Source organism: Amphibalanus amphitrite, unplaced genomic scaffold, assembly GCF_019059575.1.
Source record: "Amphibalanus amphitrite isolate SeventyFive unplaced genomic scaffold, NRLGWU_Aamphi_draft 000592F_arrow, whole genome shotgun sequence".
NCBI classification, from domain to species: domain Eukaryota; kingdom Metazoa; phylum Arthropoda; class Thecostraca; order Balanomorpha; family Balanidae; genus Amphibalanus; species Amphibalanus amphitrite.
The window spans coordinates 159,626-182,486 of NW_024882086.1; the positions used below are offsets into that span (position 1 = coordinate 159,626).

The window sequence follows — 22,861 nt, forward strand, 5'->3', positions numbered from 1 at the left end:
AGCTTTAAATGAATATCTACGAGGCGCGTTCAAAAAGTTCCCGGCCCAACCATGAAGGAGTTGGAATTTCGGCCTGCAACGCGGTGTGTTCAATGATGTGTTATTGGGATGTCCACTTACGTAGTCATTAACAAATCTGCCCCGTGATTGGTTCAGGCTGCTAAATAATCGTAACATAGTTTGCCATTCCCGGTCAGAATGGGCGACGCCCAGAAGAGAACAGTGATTTGGTTCATGCATTGCAGAAAAATGCACCAAACGTTATTCACGAAAAGCTAGTGCCAACACATGTTGAGGTTTGTCTTTCTTACAGTAGCGTCAAAAAGTCGGCATCTCTGTTCAATTTTGGTCAACAGATCATTAACCCTCGCCCGCACATGCCATTTTCCCATCTTAGAACGCACATGGGGGGGGGGGGGGGTGTGGTTGCCACCCCCCGCGCCATTTCGTTCCTGTTGGAGATAGAGCTTAGCAGTAAAGACCAAAAAGATTCTTTGGGAAGAGACGAATCCAATGATACATGTTGCTGTTTTGGGTCACCGTTGGATATCAAGTGCGCTGCTTATCAAATACAGATGACGATGCTGTTTTCTGGTGCCAAGCCAGCTAGAACCTCTTTGTCACACTACCCGACCAGAATTTTGCTGCTGAGGTCATTTCAGGTCAAGTTAGGTCAAGGTCAATTATATGTGTTTGTATGTCTGTGTGTGTCTGTGTGTATACTGATGTGTGCACCGATTGTTTTTGGGTCCATATTACATGAAATCATGATCTGAGAAGCTTTTACCAACAATGCAGTCAAAAAACTTCACAAAAAGTAAATTCAGCTTGCCTAAAACGCAATTATCTTAGATGACCTAGGTTGGCCTTGACCTTGACCTTGACATCTATACATCGTCGAACAACATGTTCCATGATAGGTGGGAGGTAAGACTGGCAAGAAAGGCCGAAATCAGGGTGTCAAAAGCTCATAAGGCCCATGGCAAACGCAAGATGTTGAGAATTGGCCATTTGGGTCATGACATGACCTGAAAAACAAGGTCATATCTCCGAAACCAAAAATCACAGAAACTTGAAATTTTCAGTGGACATCAAGAAAGGATAGAGGAGCAGCTATACGAAAAATCAGCCTTCTAGCTCTAAAAATGTTGAGTGCAGAGCAGAAAGACTACCTGGGGGGGGGGGGGCAACCACCCCCCCCCATGTGCGGGCGAGGGTTAATGGTCACCCCCGCAGTGGCCAGCCATCAATAGCATTGACTCAAGAAAATATGAAAAATAAGCACTTCTTTGTGAAAAAAGAAAAATGTTCTGGTCTGGAACAACGCAGCAGAAGCGGAGGTGTCTATCAGGTTCCTCAAAGCCATTCTTCGACAGCGTATTAATATGTTTAAGATCTCTGCAAGATGCATCCCCCGTTTGCTGACTCCAGAGGAAAGGCAAACTCGAAAGGAGGCGTAACGCGAAAATTTTTGGCCCTTATATCGAAGATCCAAAAGAGTTCATTGAACTACTTGTTACCGTGGAGGGATTGCGGGTGTCACACGTTGACCCTAAGGGCGTGACCGAGTTGCACAAGTGGAAGCACACCGAGGAACAGCCACCAAATGTGTGCGACGTGCTTATGTCAGACGGCAAGGTGACAGTGGCTGCATTTGGGGATGCTGGCGGGGCTCTGCTCGTCAACTTTCTAAAACAGGGGCGCACAATTAATGATGAATACTACACCTCCCTTCGATTACAGTAGCGAGCAGCAGATATCAAGGAGAGACTAGGGAAGCTGACTAAAAGTGTGCGCCTGATCCAGGACCCCGCACCAGCACGCATGAGCAGGGTGACGTTCAGCGAAGCAGTAAGCTGTGGCTTTGAGTTTTTGTCACAGCTACTTTTTCCTCCGTACCTTGCACCCTCAGGTTGCCACCTCTTCCCCAACATAAGGAAATTGCTTAGCAGTGGCAACTTCGCTGACAGCAAGGAGACAAAAGCAGCCGTCTTGGACGTGCCAGATGCGTCCAAAACGCACTTGGCTATGGAGACCCAGGGGCCTCTCGCGAAACGCTGCACGAAATATTTTTGTCTTAACGCTGGTTATTTGACTGAATGAACATTTTTGGTCAAATATGTCGACGTCGTATCTCTGCTCCTTCATGGTCGGGCCGAGAACTTTTTGAATTATTTGAGGAATTTGAGGAAAGCTTGGTGTTTGTAGCGCTTAAGATGACGTCACAGTGACGTCATAAAGTTTTGTCGTTTTTTAACCCTCGCCCGCACATGCCATTTTCCCATCCTAGAACGCACATGGGGGCCGCACATGACATTTTCCCATCCTAGAACGCAAATGGGGGGGGGGGTGCCACCCCCCGCGCGATTTCGTTCCTGTTGGAGATAGAGCTTAGCGGTAAAGACCAAAAAGATTCTTTGGGAAGAGACAAATCCAATGATACCCAGTTTTACCTTCTCAGGTCAGTCATTGACCTTCCAGGTCAGGTCAAACTATGTAAAAAAATGTTGCTGTTTTGGGTCACCGTTGGATATCAAGTGCGCTGCTTATTATATACCGATGACGATGCCGTTTTATGGTGCCAAGCCAGCTAGAACCTCTTTGTCACACTACCCGACCAGGTTTTTGCTGCTGAGGTCATTTCAGGTCAAGTTAGGTCAAGGTCAATTATATGTGTTTGTATGTCTGTGTGTGTCTGTGTGTATACTGATGCGTGCACCGATTGTTTATGTGTCCATATTACATGAAATCATGATCTGAGAAGCTTTTACCAAAAATGCAGTCAAAAAACTTCACAAAAAGTAAATTCCGCTAGCCTAAAACGCAATTATCTTAGATGACCTAGGTTGACCTTGACCTTGACATCTGTACATCGTCGAACAACATGTTCCATGATAGATGGGAGGTAAGACTGGCAAAAAAGGCCGAAATCAAGGTGTCAAAAGCACACAAAAACCATAGCCAACGCAAGATGTTGAGAATTGGCCATTTGGGTCATGACATGACCTGAAAAACAAGGTCATATCTCCGAAACCAAAAACCACAGAAACTTGAAATTTTCAGTGGACATCAAGAAAGGATAGAGGAGCAGGTATACGAAAAATCAGCCTTCTAGCTCTAAAAATGTTAAAGGTAGACTGCCACCTTTTTTTCACAAAACGGTTTTCACTAGAGCTGAGCCACCTATGTCCCAGACTGAAGTTGGTTTTCCGAAATTCGAACCCGTTTGCGAGAAATCGGAGACCAAAGTTCAGTTTGATGCCATTTTTTTAGTTCAAGAAAACCGGCATCTCTACGTTTATCGATAACTTTGAAACATTAGTTTTCTTATCTTTTGGCAAAAATATGTCGAAACTTTGATTGTTTCGAGATCAGAGAAGAATTTTGGAGTGTCAAAATAAAATTTAAACTAATATATTCAGTAGTTCATTTTTTCCAAAAAAGTGTGGGAAATGGGGTTTAACATGGGCCAGACCCATTCCAAATGAGCCATGAATTTTAAATGTTTTACGAAGTTAAATGCAAAATAAATTAAACATGGCCAGTTTCTTTGAAAATTATATATTAATTATCAACATACAACCTTACTTTTTTAAATAAAATGCAATAATATGACAAAGGAATCATGTCTAAGGCGACTGGATTTTTTTACCATGTTCAAAAAAACCTTCATGCATTTATGGTCGGGAATGGTATACGATGGATTAGCTATTTTTTCTCATGTTCTTGTGTAATGATATTGTCCAAAATGGTATCAGAAGATTATTTCAGAGGGTAAAAACAAACTATGAAGTCCTATATCCCGTATGTCGGTTTTTAAAAAAAGTGTGGGAAATGGGCTTCAGCATTGTGAGACGTTTGAAGTTTTTCTTTCATATGGTGGCTTTTGAACTTGACCTCGATCGGAAGAAACTGAAACACATTTTGGCCGGCAAGAATTTGAAGTGAGGCGAAATATGAGTTCTGTTTTTCCGTACGAAGGCATAGGTAAGAAAAATATGGGAATATGTATTTTTCCTTTCAGAAAGTCTTGCAGAAATAGGTACTGCTTATGAATTAGATATTGATATGGATGTCGGGTCAGGGTGGTATTGGTCTTGTCAGGGCCTCCTCTAAGGATTTTTCACTGGGTGGGCAAAATTTTTCGCCGCTCTCCCGCCCAAGGGCGGATCCAGCCACTTGTTTTGGGGTTCAGCCAATTTCAAAACCTGCGACCAGGGCGGGGGGGGATGACGCGAAATAAACATTGGGAACAAGATGATAGTTTGCAATGTTAATGTTTTTCGTATGAATTTTATGGTATTTCGTGTGTATTTCACCTAGTATGCCTATCGCCTACATAACTACATTTACGATTTTTAAGAAGACTGCAAATATGCCGAGTTAAACTTACTATGATTGCTCCTTGAAGCAGAGATCGAATAATGCTCGCTGTCTCTTTTTAGTATGCATGGTCAGCTTACTTTTGACGCGTCCTCTTGATCTATATACGGCCTTATATTGATCTTAATCTACTCGTAATTAGTGGCGGATCCAAGGGGGATCACATGGGTCATGCCCCCCTTGGGACCCGGGGGCACCGCCGGCCTAGCAGGGGCACCCACGGACCTGTCAAGGGCACCACAGGCCTGTCAGGAGCACCATCGGCCTAGCAAGAGCACCATGGTGCACCTGACAGACCATTGGTGCCCCTGCGAGGCCGGTGGTGCCTATGCTAGGCCGGTGGTGCCCCTGCTAGGGGCACCGTCGGCCCGCCCCCGACAGGCCCGTGGTGCCCTTGCTAGGTCTGTGGTGCCCCTGGCAGGCCTGTGGTGTCCCTGCTAGGCCGCTAGTACCCCTCGGCCCTGACAGGACTGTGGTGCCCCTGAAAAGCCTTAAGTACCCCCTCACAGGTGGTGCTCCTGCGAGGCCGGTGGTGCCCATGTGAGGCCGATGGTGTCCCTGGAAGGCCTCTAATGCCCCTGGCAAGTCTGTGGTGCCCCTGGCAGACATGTGTTGACTGGTGCCCCTGCTAGGCCGCTGGTGCCCCTGACAGGCCTGCGGTGCCCCTGGAAGGACTGTGGTGCCCCTACCCCCGGGGGGTACCCATGGGCCAAACAGGCCCGTGGTGCCCCTGACAGGCCTGTGGTGTTCTTGCTAGGCCTGTGGTGCCCCTGGCGGGCCTGTGACGCCCCTACTAGGCCGCAGGTGCCCCTGACAGGATTGTGGCTCCCCTGGCAGGACTGTGGTGTCCCCAACAAGCCTGAAGTGCCAACGACAGGCCCTTTAGATGCCAGGGACAAGTTCGTCTGACTGACAACGATTCGCTTACCTGATAACGTTCCTGGTGAGCTCAGCTGGTGAGCTCCTGGCGATAACGCTCAGTGTCCACAACGCATAAACGCATAGCATTTTGATATATACTTGCTTACAATTGGCAAATTTGGTTGTGGTTAAAACACTGACCAAAAATTAAAAATATCAAAAAATAAAAGAAGCTGAAAATGGGGCACCACCAAGTGCCCCATTTTAAGTGGCGGAAATCTGTGACGTTTTAATTTTGGGCATCATTAGGGGCACCACTTCGATTCATGACCCACCCTTCGAGTTTCCCTGGAGCCGCCCCTGCTCGTAATACAGGCGGTAGCAATTCACGACAATGCACGTTTGGAGTTTGGACTGTAAACTATGCGTCAGTACTGTCGACAAAAAGTGCATGAAACCAGCGGCGGTCGCGGGGGGGGGGGGGCATCAGGGCCATGGCCCCCAAAGGCAAATCAGGGGGTAATCATATCATTTATCCCCCCCCCCCAACAACCGATGGGTCCCCATGGGCGTATGGGGCCCTGGCCCTCATTCGATTGTCACAAGGCTCTAGAATCCCACGCCAGCTATCAACAGCCCCCATGCCGGTCTTTGAGGGTTCTACACTGACCTCTGAGGGCCCTTCAGTGGCGGTCAAGCGCCCGCATTGACCGTGGAGGACCCGCATTGACCTCTGAGGGCCCTCCGCTGGCCTTAGGACCCCTAAACCGTTATAGTTTTTTTTCGGGAAACCGAAGTGGTGGTACCGGACGCCCGGCCTGACCTTTATTTTAGCATTTGCTTCTGGGTGGGCAAATCGACGCCACTGGGTGGGCAATTGTGGTGACTGGGTGGGCATTTGCCCACCCAGTGGGTATGTTAGAGGAGGCCCTGGGTCTTGTTTTTCAGCAAATCGAAATGTCCCATGCGGATGGTTTGCTATGGGCATTGTAAATGATCATTTTTTCTTAGCTAGCTCTTTGACATGGGTGTAGGAGCAGACAAAATATGGGTGGAGGATGGGGTCATGTTATTGTCATTGTCAAATAGTCAGCCATAACTTTGCTGGGTCAACATGATTCTTACATTGGAAAGCCCGGACTAGATAAAATAAATGCTCTGCTGAATATGACCAGCGTAGTAGTGGGATTGCACCTGAAAATTCATTGCACATCTGGCGATCTGGCATAACATCCTCTCTAGAGCCGTCCGCAGGGGAAATCTGCTGCTAAATTGACCAGACTACCGACTAAATTTGGCAACAGGGCTTTCGCTAAAATAAAAAATCTGCAGCCGCCCTGCGCCGTAAATTTCAGGTGCCAACATGCGCTGAATTCGGCACATGTGAAGTTACGCCTGACATGCACTGAAAGTTTTGGCGCAATCATGCCACTATGCAGGACATATTCAGCATAACGTGAATTTTTCCAGTCTGGAGCCAAATAGTAATGTCAGCACTGAGAAATTAGGATGTTGTCAACATAACCTTCAACATATTTGTCAATTTTAGTTACAATTTATCACTAATGGGTACCTATTGTTATCATTTGGTAGGTACCTACATTGCATCCTAGCTTGTCATCATAGCAAACATGCAGATATCTAAAGAAATGTTTGTTGGTCCTTCTAAGCTGTTGAAATTTCTCCACAGTCAACACTTATGCAGTATGCTGGGAGCACAAAACGAAGGCATCCGTGGAAGGAACAGCAATGCTGGGAGCAGGCTGTTCGCAGAAAGTGATCAGTAAGTTACCTGTGCATACTGCTGTTTTTTTATACAGGGAGGGGGTTAGAGTTTAAACATGTCTCAGCAAGATTATTGCATGAAAATTAAATGATATTTGAATGCTGATAATTATAGATACTAGAAAGAGTAATCATAAAGCAGGCATTGCACTTCCCTGCAAACAGCTGAATGAGCTGAAGGCGGGCATTGTATGAAGACAGATGAAAATAACGAACATAATCTAACCAGGCCTGACCTTACCTACTTACCGACAACCTACCAGCCTACAGCCTAAATACCTACAAGCTACCAGCTTACCACCAGTCACAATGCCTTCAGCTGTTCAGGGAAGAGCAACGTCTGCTTTACGACTAGGTACTGATAGGCGGGTAACGAAACTGATTGGTTCCAGCCAGGAGTAATTTTCCTTCTAAAGAAAACAAAGTGTTGATTATATAACAGACTAAAGAAAAATATAGTCTGCTCCATACCAAGCTTATGGTCTAAGTTGCTTTGCCAAGTTGCTTCTTGGTTCAATAATGTGTCTCTTAACCCTCGCCCTGGCAGGGGGGGTTGATGCACCCCCCCAAGGTTTTTCGAAGATAGCGTAAAAACGGCGGCGCAAAGTTGGCACAGCCTATGGGGCAACCCTTTTACATATGACCTGAAAATTTCAAGTCCGGGTGACCTTGGTCAGGTCACCAGGTCAGAAAAACCGGTACAAGGTCATGGTCAAGTTTCAATTTTCTTTTTGCACCTGTCCAACTCACTGTTTTGGACTGATTTCCTTCAAACTTTCAGGATGTGCTAAGTTCACCGAGTTGTATAACATATAGTTCGGGTTTTTTGAGGTCACTGACCTGAGGTCAGTTAGAGGTCATAACGTCGTAATGTTAAGCCTATGGGAAAATACTAAATTCGGAAAATACTGGAGATATCCGCTTCGTTCCATCACTTTTGTGCTTTGAAACCATAGTAGTTAACAGCAGGTCACTTGGTGCTTCTTTGTTTGGTGAACTTATCCATTGGTCAGGTCAAATGAGGTAAACTGAGGTCAAATGACGTTTTTGCCAATAACTTGGCACATAATGACGCTAGAGTTTAAAAATGGTATCATTGTGTTCCTGGTGATCAGCCGAATCGAATGATATGCGATATGATGCAATTTGGGTAACTTGAACTTAATTAGTTAATTAAAGTTTACTTAAAAATTAAGAAAAACTTTAAGTACCCTTCAGCAAACAACAAGGTATATCATTCGACGCGCCTTGACGTGCTGATTTCACTGGTGCTTTTCTTTTTTTCTATCTTAATTGGATCAAAAGTTATAAGCGAAAAACTTTTGACCTGTTTTTAGCAAAAATTTTACATTTATATCCCCCAAAACACCTCCAAATATTGACCTAGAGCAACCAAATTTGCATAGGGGGCGAGAACTCCAGGGGTCCCACCTACCTACCAAATTTGGTGTTTCTAGGTGCCATAGGAGCCAATCGCGAGGGGGGGTCGCATCAACCCCCCCCCCCCTGCCAGGCCGTGTTATGAAAAATGCCCTGCCAGGGCGAGGGTTAATGTAGGAGCTATGCACACATAAAGCATGTGTTGTTTACAGCATGGTACTTCGGCTGCAAGCTTGAAATGGAACAGACTTTAGTCTTATCTGCGTATGGTAGCTCGAGCAGAGGTATTACATCTGCTTACGTGTCCCGTAGCAGCATTTTACACCTTGTCCTGCTCTCCCACAGAGCGCGCAAGCCACCAGCCAGCTGACGCAGAGCCCAGAGGGCGTTCGCCACCAACATCCGCACGGCGCAGCTGCAGAGATGATTTCTGCCATGGAGCAGCATCCGCGGCTCCATAACATCATCCTTCCATCATTCTCCATCATCATTCCCGGAGCTCACCCGGCGGCGCCCGCGCCCCGCCTGGCCGTCCAGCTTGCGCGCTCCGCCGCGCGCCGCGGGCCCGGCTCGCCGGAACGTCCGGCTTAGTTCGGCGTTTGAGGCGCGGCGGGGGGCACCGTCTCTGTGCCCTGCTCCGGGTCCCCGCCGCCTGCGGTCTCTTCTGCTGCCGCCACTGAGGGGAGCGGCTCTTCTTTGAAGACGGCATCGGTCGACGGTGATGCTGGCGGGCCGGTGGCGGCGTGCCCCGTCGGCAGCGCGCCTCGGGAGGACGCTGGTGACGACGAATCTTCATCGCCGTCGGCACCGGTCGCGAGCGAGTCGCTGTTTAGTTGGCCTGCTACAGACTTTGCTGTGCCAAAAAGTGCGACTGTGGCCAGACTGGTATACGATTTGTCAGTGCTTACGCCCCTCTTGCCGTGCCGGCCGTGCTCTTTGCCGTCTATTGAGGATGCGTTAGAGTTATCGTTTTGGGGTTTTATACCGGTATCAAGATTGATTTAAAAGATGGATTTCATCACATTCCTCGCGCACGTTCCACACGTCATTTTGGTGTTTTGTATGATGGTAAAACGTGCTTATACCTTTTCTCTGTTACCAATGGGCCCTATTAGGTACTGCATCTCCTGCATTATTAGGTAGAGATGCAGTACCATTATTAGGTACTGCATTATTAGGTACTGAAGGAGATGCAGTTAGGTACTGCATCTCCTTCGGAGATGCAGTACCTAACAGATGCTTTCAAGCCTTTCAGTGAACTTGTAGAGATTTAACGTCAGGTGTTTGGCGTATTTAGATGATTTTCTTTTTATGTCCAAGGACGCTGAATGGTATCGCTGCGTTTCTGACTAGTGTTGGGTTGTGTATTAATTTCAATAAATTAGTTCTCGTTCCGTCGCATGTTTTTACGTTTCTTGGTGTGTCGATTGACTTTGGGCGTGATTCTGCGCGTGTTCAGGATAATGCCTTGTCACTATTGCGGGATGGCCGTGGTCCAAGCACAGTCGCTGTGACAGACGGTTCGATGTGTCGACCAATCATGTTGCTTCGTTTTTGGCGCTTTGTGTGTTGTCCGGTCTGTCAAGACTCAGCTGGCTCAGTCTCGACTCTGGCTCTGGCTGGCTCAGTCTCAGTCTCATCAGAGAGCGAAAGGAGCTGCGCGCGCGGCTGCAGCAATTCATCGGCGGCGGCGCTGTGAACGCTGTGTCGGCGGCGCGCGAACAGGAGCTGATCGCGCTAAACGAGGACCGCCAGCAGCTTGTCCATCTGCAGCAGCTGGTGTTGCAGCTGATGGGCGGCCAGCAGCCGGCGGCGGTCGCTACCCCCCCCCCCCCCCCGCCGGTCCTGTGTGCGGGGACCGCCGCGCCCGGCAGTGATGGAGGGTACTATGGCGGTGTTACATTCCTAACTGTTGTCACATATCAACTGAGAACCGTCCGGAGGCAGTTACCGCCGGCCGGCACCTACTCACCGTGGCCGTATTTTTTATATGGAGAGAGGAGAGAGAGAGGAGAGAGTTGTTCAGAGAATATCAGGTTGTTAGAGAATACAGTGTATATTTATTATTTGAATCGAGCGAGTCGCGTGTTCCACGAGCGGGACTTTGAGCAAAAAGCTGGCACTGAGATACAACGAACAGAACGTGGCGTCGAGCAGGAACGCCCCCGGCTATGTACACGGTGCTGCTGGGCGCGCGACCAACAAAACACGGGAATGCATCAACATCAAAGACACACGGTACATCAAAGCCCTCCGCGCCATCGCTGGGTCCGTCGGCACCGCTAGCGCTTCTACAAAACAAGCACGCACACAGAGACGCCATTTCCAAACGCACGCATACACAGAACAAAAACGCACACGCACGTCCATTCGTTTCACTCAGTCACCCATGAACGGCTTGGGTTTCCGGACGGTCACCAGCCGGCGGGGCCGCGCCGCGGCAATAGGCGTGAGTCTCCTCGTTGAGCTTGCTGAGCGCGCTGCCACCGGAGGCGGACGGGGCGCCGCCGGCCGCGCCGTCCTTCGCGTCGCTCACCTCCACCTCGACCCCACTGTCGGAGTCCTCGGCGGCGGCGCGCCGGCGCAGCTGCTCGCAGATCTCCTCTGTGACGAAGGTTGCGCACTTGGGGTCGCGCATCAGCGGCGTGAACTCGAGCTCTGGCCGGCCCTGGTGCAGGCGCAGGTACTAGGTAGTGCTCCGTCAGCGGCCGCGGCTGCACCACGGCAGCGCGCGATGCTCGCACAGCTCGCACTCACGCTCCACGGGAGCCGGCGCCGACTCCGGTCGCCGCCGCTTCACCGGCGTCGAGCTGGCCTGAGACGAGCCCTTTGCCGCACTGCCCGAGCCCGTGTGAGGGATGATTGTGAATTGTGATCTCGTTGTTGATTTTGATGGGCTGTCCGGTGGCGGCCGCCGCCGCAGCTGCCTTCCTACGGCCAAACGACTCCATAATCTTCTTGGCGACGACAGAGTGAGAGCTGTAGACGTCATTCTCGAACTGTTTGTATACATATGCGAATGTGGCCGTACAGACGGTGCACTTGTAGGGAAAGGTGCACCGGGTTCAGCATCACAAGGTGGTCCTTAAAGACGTGGTGCAGGAGCTTCCACTGGTACACCTGACGCACACAGAGAAAACACGTCACCGGTAAATCCCAGTTTGAAGTGAAGGAAGATGTGCATGAAATCCTAGGACCAGACAACTCGCAGGAGGGAAGTCCACAAATGACGCAACATCACTATTCACTACAACCTCGTATCGCACAGCAATGTAAAATCATTAACGGTACCTAATGGTCTCCCTAATAACCAGTGTACGTGTATCTCCAACCCGAGCCGCCTCCCCTATAAGATCAAGACTTGTACCATGTGTCCTAAGTAATAAGTTCACCTGTATCAAGTTCACCTAGCACCACTTTTCTGAAGGAAAAGTGGTTCATGTTTTAGTGCCATCTTTCATTATAGAAAGACAATGATGTTGAATGTGTTTTCTGATGAACCACAAAGTGAAAATCAGTGATTTATTGGTGCATTGTATTTAAGAATTCCTTTTGAATTATCATGAGCAGAGTTGAATACCTCCTTTTGCACTCTTTAGAAAATGAAGAGACTCACAAAATTAAAACATGATTAGAAAGAACACATCCTTAGAAATGTTTTGTGTACTAACCATATTTTTTTCACAAAACATTTATAACTTCCACCAAACCACACAATGAGTCAGGTGAGATTATCTTACATTAGGTAAGGTTAGGTACCTAAGGTTAGATTAGGTTGTATTATTTCTGCTTGTAGTGTACCTGACTTTTCAAGGTAGGTACATGATAATTTTAATTGCAATAATCACTTTAAAGTATATATTGGCTAGCAACCTAGATAAAGGCTAGGCCACACATGGCAATTAAATAAATATTAACAATTGTTTCATGCTTTCACATCACATCGTAAGAAACATTCAGTTATTTACCTTTGGGGCTCGGGCTGGGCGGTGGGTGAAAAGTTGAGAATTCTTCTTGCCCCTCGACCACCTCCTCTCCTCACCCGTCCTCGTCCTCTCCCTCGCTCACCAGGTATCTTCACCTGGAAGGTAGGCATACAGAAATGGGCCAGTCTGCAAAACGTGGCAGGTCTTGACAATATGTTGTCGGGGCACACACCACAGGTTGTGGCAGGTTTGAGGAATTTTGGGGCAGAAGCAAGGAAATCTGGGGCAGAAGTTGAAAGCTTGTCACAGCATTGATTCGTTTCGCTTCTCATACTTATTAAATGATGCACTTCATCATTATATCATTTTCATCATATTCATGAGGGGCCCTTATGAAAGGAATTGGTTTGCCCAGGTCTCGGTATTCCGCTTTGGGCAATGTTTTGCCTGTCCCAAACATCTTGTCACGGATTGAGCTCCCTGCCACACTTTGAAGACTGGGAAATTGGTGCTGGAATGGAAACACTATCAGATTCATGACAATTTTCCAATACCATAGGTATTTGTTATTCAAATAGCCTTTGTCTCAACTTAGTCTATCACTATTCATATAAACCTGGAAATAGTCTAGCTTTTAATATCACATGCCAAAATACATGCATATATATACCTATCAGATGAATCAGAATTGGAATATTTTAAGATATAGATAACATAACTCATTAAAACAGGCAATTCAAAAAGCGTAAACAGGACATACATAACCAAAGCAAGGATCATTGTATATTTCAATTGTAACATGCGCGCCGTTTATGGCGACAAAACCCGCTTCCATATCTTATGACCTTGAAGTCTAGTGATGTGTCAACATTGTCGCTAGACATTAGCCGATTGATAATTTATGATAATCGATAATTTTTTTTACGCGATTCACGTGATGATAGCCTGCCAGGTGAATTCTAAAATTTCGTTTTATCCAGGGAAAAAATCATGGGCCAATCTGAGAAAACTTTTTGAAGGTGGCAGTCTTCCTTTAAGTGCAGAGCAGAAAGACTACCTGGGGGGGGGGCAACCCCCCCCATGTGCGGGCGAGGGTTAATATGGATAGCTTCTGATGTCACTGAGCGTGAAACTCAACGGTAAATGAACTAAACAGCACCAGCTGTCATCCTGACACATCCAAGTACACTTTAGACTAGTTCCTGACCAGTGATCGGTCCTTTATATTCGGTCTCATATATTGGATACCTACATCGTGAGGAAACTAAGAGACGCAAATATATAATTGGACTGCTGACGTCATTGTGACGTCATTTCAAATGGGATCGGCTCTAAATTTGGACACGACTTTGGCTAGCTTTTCATGAATATGTGTGCAAAGTTTCGCGGCTATATTTCTTCGCATCACGACGATATCGTCGGAGGAGTAAGGGGGCAATTAGTTGCCCACTCACCCCTCCCCCCAGCGGCCGGCGGGTGGCGCGGAGGCCCAGCGGCTGCCGGGTTAAATCTCAAACAGAATATTGATGTGAAATTACAAATGCTGAAAAAGACGTGCCACCAAGTATCAAGCATCTGATGCCATTGTTCATACTTGTGAAGACTGCAATTAGCTATTGTCAGTTTCATTGACATTCAAATGAAAAGGTCAAACGACGTTTACATTTTGCTCGGTTTCAATGTCATAAAATGGTCCAGCAAATAGGCGGCAAGGAGTCGGAAATGAAAGGATGCAGAAGTGCAGAGCGATGCACGTAACGGATGCTAACCGGGCATAAAAGGAGCCAGCTTCTATTGGACGTCACATAAAACTCCTTTCTGTGCACCAGGAAGCATTTCTATTATAACAAGTTGTTTTTGTTCAAAATTAGCAAACACATTTCAGCAACGTTCGTTACGACCGTGTTTAGACAGAGTTGCACTTGGGCACTTTGGCCCCATATGACCTGAATCGCTTCCATCCATAGTTCTGTCCGTATCATTTTGAAGACATTTGTTCTCATCGCTTTGGTTGGATAGATTTTCGAAGTCAGAGCCCGTGCGGGCTACAACGTAGTGTGAGGCCCACACCACCCTCGTCGAGATCTAGAAATATCAGAGAATTTTGAGACATCGTAAGTCAAGTTGTTCCTCTCTTTTGCCAAATATTTCGTCTTGTACTTTCTTCGCGTAAGAAGCAATAATCTTCAAACACATCAGTTAAGGACCTCTATATACCACGAGTAAACAGAGGTCTGTTTTTCGCGAATATTCAACTGTACTGCTCGCTCCCTCTAACCGTCACTCTCTCACCCACCGCCGCCTCTCACCTCACCCGCAGTGAGAACCTGTTCTTTGAGATGGCCGACCGTCTGGTGGCTGACGGCTACCTGGCTGCCGGCTACGAGTACATCAACATCGACGACTGCTGGTCGTCCCGCACCCGGGGCGACGACGGCCGACTGCGTGCCGACCCCGAGCGCTTCCCCAGCGGCATCAAGGCGATCGCCGACTATGTGAGTGTGATGAACAGGGAGCAAGAGGCGCTGGTAGAGGATGATGGTAGGCTGGTTACCGGTCTCACCTTCTATCGTTTTATCAAACGTAAAGATTCCATAGTCCAAGCTGAAGGTGTTTGCCACTCAGGCCAGATCCTCGTAGGATGAATGTGTCATTCTGGCGACTTGTCATTGCATTTATCATTACAATTTGTGAAACCGATTTTACGTAGATTATCATTTCAGAATTTTATCATGGAGAAATTACAGTTGACGTGGTCGGTATGGTGCCAAAGGAAGACATATTCAGTTTCTTGCAGCCCGAGCTCACGTCTCTAACCCATAAACAATAATAATAATAATAATAACCAATATCCACACCTTTGGACCCGAGTGATGGCACATCCCTTCTGCTCCCTCTGCCAGGTTCACTCCAAGGGTCTAAAGCTGGGCATTTACGGCGACTACGGCAACTACACGTGCGCCGGCTACCCGGGCAGCCTGGGACACCTGCAGACGGACGCGCAGACGTTCGCCGAGTGGAACGTCGACTTCGTCAAGTTCGACGGCTGCTACGCCCACCCTAAGGATATGGATAAGGGTGAGCTCCTGATATGCTGCGTGGGAGGTTATTGATGTGGGGAGCGAACCGCGCCTCGATCTTCGGTGCTGCGTAGAACTGCATGTTAAGAATGCCATTTTCGGGTCAAATAAGATTCACCGCCTGATACAGAGAGAAGTACGATAAGAAGATCGTACGTTATTTAAATCACCATTTTATATTTCATTTAATGCTTATTTTTAATAATTTTACTTTTACCAGCCGTACGTAATTGATATGTCGCCGGTTGGAGAATTGAGAACCGTCTGATGACCGTGGTGCCCCTGTTTCCTCTGACAGGATACCCAGAGTTTGGGTTCCACCTGAACCAGACCGGTCGCCAGATGGTCTACTCGTGCTCCTGGCCCGTGTACCAGATCTTCAGCGGAATGACGGTATGAAAAATCGCGGTGAAACTGTCATGTGAACAGGAGTCAATGCCAGGGCCTCGATCAGTTTCCGTCAAAGGTCAATAGTCATAGTGTTGTCAGGAGAGAATACCATCGCGCTGAGGTTTTGTATGGTTTTTTAACCACTGGACTTGATGTTTAAGTAAATATCATGTACCACTTGATTGTTACAATGGCTGCTTGTTATATGCCATCATGTTGCCGCGTTGTGACAAGCCTGACTTGTCCTTTGCCAGTGTCACACTGTTTCGAGGTGGTCCAACGTCGTCCTTTCCCCTAACTGCCGCTCTAACCACTGACATCCCTCACACCCCCTCTTCACAGCCCGACTACGCGTCGATCGCCAAGCACTGCAACCTGTGGCGGAACTACGACGACATCCAGGACTCGTGGGCGTCGGTGACGACCATCATCGACTACTACGGTGACAATCAGGACGTCCTGATCCCGCTGGCCGGGCCCGGACACTGGAACGACCCCGACATGCTCATCATCGGTGGGTGGTCGCGAGGGGAGGATGATAGGGAGGGATGGGAGGGTTGGGTGAGGGGCAGGGACACTGGAACGACCCGTATATGCTCATCATTGGTGGGTGACTGCGGGAGGAAGGGAGGGAGAGGGCTAGGGAAGGAGGACATTAATTGCGGCTATTGCCAGAAGTCAGAGATGTTTATTGCGAAGTGTCTAGTGACGTCAAGTGCAGAGCTTTTTGCTGTTGGTGTTTGTAGAGGTTCTACTGCAGCAGTCAATTTGGCTAATGACTGCCGATCATGCTTGTCAAGAATAGGTATAGCTATAGTGTAGTGAAATGGATTTGGTTTAAGCTTTTCTCACTTATGGAGACTTGGTATTTCAGTTCAGGTCCTAGCCACATTACTGTCTCTCGCTTGTCGACTCGCTGACCGCCCCCGTGCGCTCCCTGGCAGGTAACTTCGGTCTCAGCTACGAGCAGAGTAAGGCGCAGATGGCGCTCTGGGTGGTGATGGCGTCGCCGCTGCTCAGCTCCGTCGACCTGCGCACCATCGGACCCGAGTACCGGGCCATTCTGCAGAACCGCGCCGCCATCGCCATTAGCCAGGACCCGCTCGGCATCCAGGGCAAGCGCATCTTCAAGGTGGGTCACTGCCGCTGCCGGCGCTGAGACGGGGAGGAGGTTTAGCTGGGACTGGCTGGCTAGCGATGGTGGTGAGAAACTGGCGCAAAGCTTCTTAAATCTGACTGGTGAGGTGTGGTCGAGACTAGCCTCCCAGTATCAGCTTCGAGATAAAAAAGAATCGTTTTTAGTCATGTTAAGTTATTGATTCTTCATGTCATGGGGTGATATCAGATGTTTGTCATTGTAAATCAGCATTCACTGCAGTGTCCTGAAATTGATTTTTCGGAGAGTGTGATTGAAGCCGCGAGGACGTCGCTATTTCAAAAGGACGTCGATATCGGTGCGGAGCCTAAGCCACTGAAGCCCTTACCTAAATCTCTTAAAATTAGCGATTTTCACTGGCAATATTGACTAATACCACCTCAAGGCACCTCAAATGATCATATATAGACACAAAGTAATGCCAGTTTGCCCCTAGTAAAATACAAAATTCAAGCATTCACCACAAACACCAAAACAACACTTTGAAGATGTCTAGTTCTTGTCCATGATCGTACACAACAGTCAACAACAAATATGCTTCAACAAAAATCAGCCCAAGAGCCAGCGGCTATCACTAAATATTGACGTCATAAGAGGGATATCATATCGAGCAAGAGGACTGATGTAAAAAAACAGACGTCCAAACAAAGAGGTGGAAAACAGCTCGGAAAATTAATTTCCATAGCTTCCTGTTATGAAATTCAGTTAAAGGAAGACTGCCACCTTCAAAAAGTTTTCTCAGATCGGCCTATGATTTATTCCCTGGACAAAACAAAATTTTAGAATTCACATGACAAAGTATCATCACGTGAATCGCGAAAAAAATGTCGATTATCATACAATTATCAATCGGTTAATGTCTAGCGACAATGTTTACACATCACTAGACTTCAAGGTCATAAGATTATTACATTTTATTTGAAAAAGTAAGGTATTTTATGATTTACTTATATATGATTTCATAAGAAATTGGCCATGTTTAATTTATTTTGCATTTAAGTTCGTAAAACATTTTTAAAAATCATGGCTCATTTGAAATGGGTCTGGCCCATGTTAAACCCCATTTCCCACACTTTTTTGGAAAAAATGAACTACTGAATATATAAGTTTAACTTTTATTTTGACACTTCAAAATTCTTCTCTGATCCCGAAACAATCAAAGTTTTGACATATATTTACCAAAAGATAAGAAAATTCGTGTTTTAAAGTTATCGATAAACAGTAGAGATGTCGGTTTTCTTGGACTAAAAAATGGCATCAAACTGAACTTTGGTCTCCGATTTCTCGCAAACGGGTTCGAATTTCGGAAAACCGACTTCAGTCTGGGACATAGGTGGCTCAGCTCTAGTGAAAACCGTTTTGTGGAAAAAAGGTGGCAGTCTACCTTTAAGAAAATTCCAAGGTGGACGCTGAATTTTTCTTGGCTGGAAAAAATGTGAAATCATTGTGCACTTTTCAGTTTTGTACCGACGTCGATTAAATGGGAATAACAAGGTCAATCGACGTCCCCAACATTGCGTGTATTTTTAAGCCAAGGACGACATACTTGAATTAATACTGTTGAAATTCGGTAACTTTATTTTAATTCAAACAGATAAACATTAAACCTTTTCCCCAACCACTATCAACATATGCAAAATTAACTACTTTTGAAGGGCATGTTCAAGGGGCAGCGCTAACCCGTTACTGTGACCTTCTGAGGGGAAAAAATAATTAAATATGTTACAGTAATTTGATACAAAAAGTATGTTGCGTGCTTATAGATAAATGTCCAAGTAATATATTCGCATGATTAATTTTCATCTATACACTGCACAGTTACTATAACTGAAAAGTGGAAAACGACGTCCTCAGATCCCTCTATTCCGACATCTTTTCTCCTTTATATGGCAGCATTACCTTCACATGGTAAAGGAAAAAACTTATTCATATCTGACGCACAGAAAACAAAAATAAAATAAAGCCGCGTTGTTTACTGTTGCGGCAGTTGGCCAGGAAAGGGGAGTTGAGTGTAAGAGTGGGTTTGTGAGGACTTAGGATATATTTATTGTCATTTTGCATAGCCGTGTTTTTAGGTTACAGAGGTGATATTTCTTTTTGTTAGTTTGCTTTTGGTGTTCGATATCCCTCTCGACTTTTATCTGTCAGGGACGTCGTTTGGCTTTCCGGGACGTCACAAAGAGAATCTGTTAGGTGTGGGTTTCCACCCAAATTCACGAAAATCAGGACACTGATTCACTGACAGATGTTAGTTGCTCTAGTTCTGGCAACAGGCCGTCACCTCTACAAGCCCTTCTACCACATCCCGAGTAACACCTACCGCCCTCTCCCCCAGGACAAGGGTATTGAGATCTGGGCGCGTCCGATCACCCCGGTGGTGGGCGAGTACTACTCGTACGCCATTGTGTTCTTCAACCGGCGTGTGGACGGCACTCCGAGCCAAGTGTCGGTCACCATACACGAGCTGGGTATGCTGAACGCCGCCGGATACAGGACAGAGGTGAGGACGGGGAAGAGAGAGAGAGAGAGAGAGAGAGAGAGAGAGAGAGAGAGAGAGAGAGAGAGAGAGAGAGAGAGAGAGAGAGAGAGAGAGAGAGACCCCTCTAACATGTCATATCCCCCCGCCCCTCTGTAGAACGTGTTTGACGGGCCGCCGGCCCAGTCGCACGGCATTTTGTACCGACCCCCTCTGACATCACATTTCCCCTCCGTAGGACGTGTTTGCCGGCCAGTCGTACGGCGTGCTGTACCGACCCCTCTGACGTGCGCTATTCCCCCTTTGTAGGACGTGTTTGCCGGCCAGTCGTACGGCGTGCTGTACCCGGCCGACCGTCTGAAGGTGGACGTCAACCCGTCTGGTGTGGTACTGGTGCGCTGCAGCGCGGTACCGGCGCGCGCGTTCGGCCGGCCGCCGCAGCAGCAACTCCAGAGAGGCGGACGGCCCTTCTTCACGACAACTCGCCCCAGGTTCTTCTGAGGTGAGAGGGGGCGGAGGGGAGAGATCGGAGAGGGATGGGTGGGATTGGTAGTCGTGTGGGGGGTGGGGTGGTGATAAAACCGGCAGATATTTTGTGTTTTGTATTTTGTGCTTTGTAGTTTACTAGCATGGTCAGTTGAAATTTAAAAAACACTCGTGTGCGTACCGAAGCTGAAGAAGTTTCTGGCGGGATTTCGTTGCCCTGACGCACGTTATGTTTCTCGCCCGGTATCTAATGGTTTTGTTCTCTGCTATCAGATTTTGAACGCAAGAAGAGATTATGAGGTGCTAGCGCTCTCCGTGTCGAGGTAATTGAATACATTAGATCGTGGGGTCACTTGCAATGCATTTGCACAGTAGTTAACGTGGTCCAAAATGCTGCGTGAAAAATGTGTAATAAGGTTTAGTCGATGTCAATGCCTTCTAATGTAAGGACATTGTCTTGATCACTTTAATTGATACAATGACATCAATTTTCTTACCGTATATTTATTACATTCCCAAGATTCCTATTACATTCCTAGGTATTTGGATTCGCCATTGGCGCCCCAGCTAACCCGCGCCTCCTCTCTGTCCGTTTCAGACCTCGGCTACGGTCCCGTCGCCGAGCTGTCTGTCGACCCGCGCTGTCTGCCGATCCTTGCTGTCTACCAGCCGTGAGAGCGGTTCGTGCCTTAGCACGAGGCCGACCCCCGCCTGTGTGTGGCGTCCTCCGGCCCGCCGGACTGAGTCGGCAGAGCGCACTGGAGACTGATAGTTGGTGCTGCCTCGCGGGGCTTGTCCGGTCTCCCGGAGGGCGGAGCTGCAGGCTGCCATGCCGTCATTCATGTGCATCGTCTACTTTATCATTGTTCGATTCTCCATTGCGTGATGTGAGCGGTGCCTTGCACGTATTCAGATAGTGTTTTGACGCGGTGTGAATGTGAAATGCTGCGGATAGTCTTTTATACGGGAGGGGATATGAATTGATGTGACGCTTTTGTAGGTTGAATTCAGATCTGGAGATTACATTGCTCATTCCATTGCTGATAGCACGTGAGCATGCGTTGGTGAACTTTATCACGTGTGTTGAGTGGAATTGTACCAACATTCCGGTATCTTTGTCGACTGTTGACCCGTGTGAGCTAGCGCTGGACAGGCAGGCTGTTGTGTACTGTGTCGTGGCTTAGCAATACACTAGTGGCTGACACATCCGTGAGGGCTCTGGACGAACGGTATACGTTCAATGATCAGGCAGTTAGCATAGTGAATTGGTATTTGTACTGTCACAGACGATCTCTATGACATCCACTACAAAGTAAACCCACCACATTGCTATATATGGCTCTGCGCTTCGGCTATAGGGTGTTAAGCTAACATCATTACCGTACGCTGCATATGAAGAAGAATGTATCGTCTTGGAACAATGAACTGTACTGGGCCGGTCTATACTGCACCTCAACACTGTAAATTTGCACTCGTAAATTGGGAAGGCCACACCTGTTAAAATATCCGGCAACGTAGGTGGTGGGAGGCAGACCTATGAACGCAGGTCATTGATCGGGCTCGATTACGAACAATTCATGTGAAGTGACGTATGGACTGCTATTCAACGAGCTACGATCGGGATCACATCGGTTGTAAAGGACTCAAAGAGAAGCGGTTCATCAAGCCAACGGGCCAGCCTCCGGGGTCCCAACGTGTGAGCGTGATGCATTGTGATGTATCACGATTGGAATGTTACTGCCGCCTACTGCGCTTGACAACGGCGATTGCGCTAAGTTTGCCGGCAGTTATAGACCGCTTAGGTGGATGTTGCACTCTTATACGGGTCGTTGGGACATAACTCAGTGTGAGGGTCTCAGTTTACACGTGCATTGCCATTACATGGATCTAAGCAGCTGGATAGATCACACTCAAAGCTCGTACTGCGAATTACCTAGGTGACCATTGACCGGGACACAACATCAAGTCAGGATCTTACTTTTCACGTACACACAAGGTAGCATCTGCATGAGCGGCGGCCGGCGATGCATTGAACTTGTTTCTTGTTTTGCTGGGTTGGCCCCTTTTCGTCTGACGAGACCATTTCAGAGCCGGCAGGATGATAGGAATTAGGGAGAGACATTGGGCTGGGCGGGCTTCCTAGTGAGTGATGACCCATCGGGCCTCGGGGCAGAGCCATCACGTGGACAGGTCACCCAGGCGCCACCCCCTGACGGTTACAGCACTATACATAGTGTTGTGCACATAGGCGGCGGAACGGGGGGGGGGCACCGGGGCACCGTGCCCCCTTGAATTCTGCAAGGGGGGCACCAATAGCAAGGTGCCCCCCTTAAATTTGATGTATTAGTACCAGGAGCGGATTCGGGAAAACTCCAAGGGGAGGGTCATGAATCGAAACGTGGTGCCCCTACCTATACCCAAAATTAAAACCTCAACGGATTGCGGCCACTTAATTTTGGTGGTGCCCTATTTTCAGTTTCCTATTTTCTTTATTTTTGGTTAGTCGTGTGATGACTGGTGCCCCTGATAGGCCGCTGGTGCCCCTGGATAGACTGTGGTACCGACCTACCCTGCCCCCTGACAAGCCCACGGTGGGCCCTGCACATGACTTAGGTGCCCATGGGCCCTGACAGGCCCGTGGTGCCCCTGACAGGCCTGTGGTGTCCTTGCTAGGCCTGTGGTGTCCCTGGGCCTTGGCAGGTCTGTGGTGCCCCTGGCGAGCCTGTGGTGCCCCTGTTAGAACGCAGGTGCCCTTGACAGGTTTGTGGTGCCCCTAACAATCCTAAAGTGCCAACGACAGACTTGTGGTGCCCTTGACAGGCCCATGGTGCCCTTGCGAGGCTGGTGGTTCCCCTGCGAAGCCGATAGTACCCCTGGCAGGCCTCTGGTGCCCCTGGCAGGTCTGTGGTGCCCCTGGAAGACCTGTAGTACTTTTGCT

At 48.0% G+C, this 22,861-nt stretch overlaps 1 protein-coding gene and 2 long non-coding RNA genes across 9 annotated transcripts in view; 2 read left to right on the forward strand and 1 right to left on the reverse strand.

Moving 5' to 3' along the window:
* The window catches only part of LOC122394449 (alpha-N-acetylgalactosaminidase-like), a 53,383-nt gene extending 32,254 nt beyond the window's left edge, over window positions 1–21,129 (forward strand). For 3 of the 6 annotated variants that reach the window (XR_006258867.1, XR_006258868.1, XR_006258866.1), the window contains exons 3-11: window positions 14,656–14,830; window positions 15,239–15,413; window positions 15,714–15,808; window positions 16,148–16,319; window positions 16,750–16,937; window positions 19,297–19,461; window positions 19,747–19,939; window positions 20,197–20,246; window positions 20,522–21,129. Coding sequence is in view for 3 of the 6 variants with exons in the window: in XM_043391338.1 (XP_043247273.1) it covers window positions 14,656–14,830; window positions 15,239–15,413; window positions 15,714–15,808; window positions 16,148–16,319; window positions 16,750–16,937; window positions 19,297–19,461; window positions 19,747–19,938 (1,162 nt within the window). In the remaining 3 variants the exon portion in view is untranslated. The remainder of the gene's footprint in view (window positions 1–14,655; window positions 14,831–15,238; window positions 15,414–15,713; window positions 15,809–16,147; window positions 16,320–16,749; window positions 16,938–19,296; window positions 19,462–19,746; window positions 19,940–20,196; window positions 20,247–20,521) is intronic. The other 3 variants (XM_043391338.1, XM_043391339.1, XM_043391337.1) reach the window with 1 other exon arrangement.
* Window positions 3,686–9,807, forward strand: LOC122394451. Of its 2 annotated transcripts, XR_006258871.1 has the most exons (3): window positions 3,686–3,987; window positions 6,935–7,027; window positions 8,755–9,807. It is a non-coding gene; the product is annotated as an uncharacterized LOC122394451 (long non-coding RNA). The 2 variants fall into 2 exon arrangements; XR_006258870.1 differs by lacking the exon at window positions 3,686–3,987 and having other exon boundaries at window positions 6,634–7,027.
* On the reverse strand, window positions 10,675–13,231 carry LOC122394450. Its single transcript, XR_006258869.1, has 3 exons — window positions 13,006–13,231; window positions 12,378–12,490; window positions 10,675–11,529 (listed from the first exon to the last, which is right to left on the reverse strand). It is a non-coding gene; the product is annotated as an uncharacterized LOC122394450 (long non-coding RNA).
* Window positions 21,130–22,861: the final 1,732 nt, after the last annotated feature.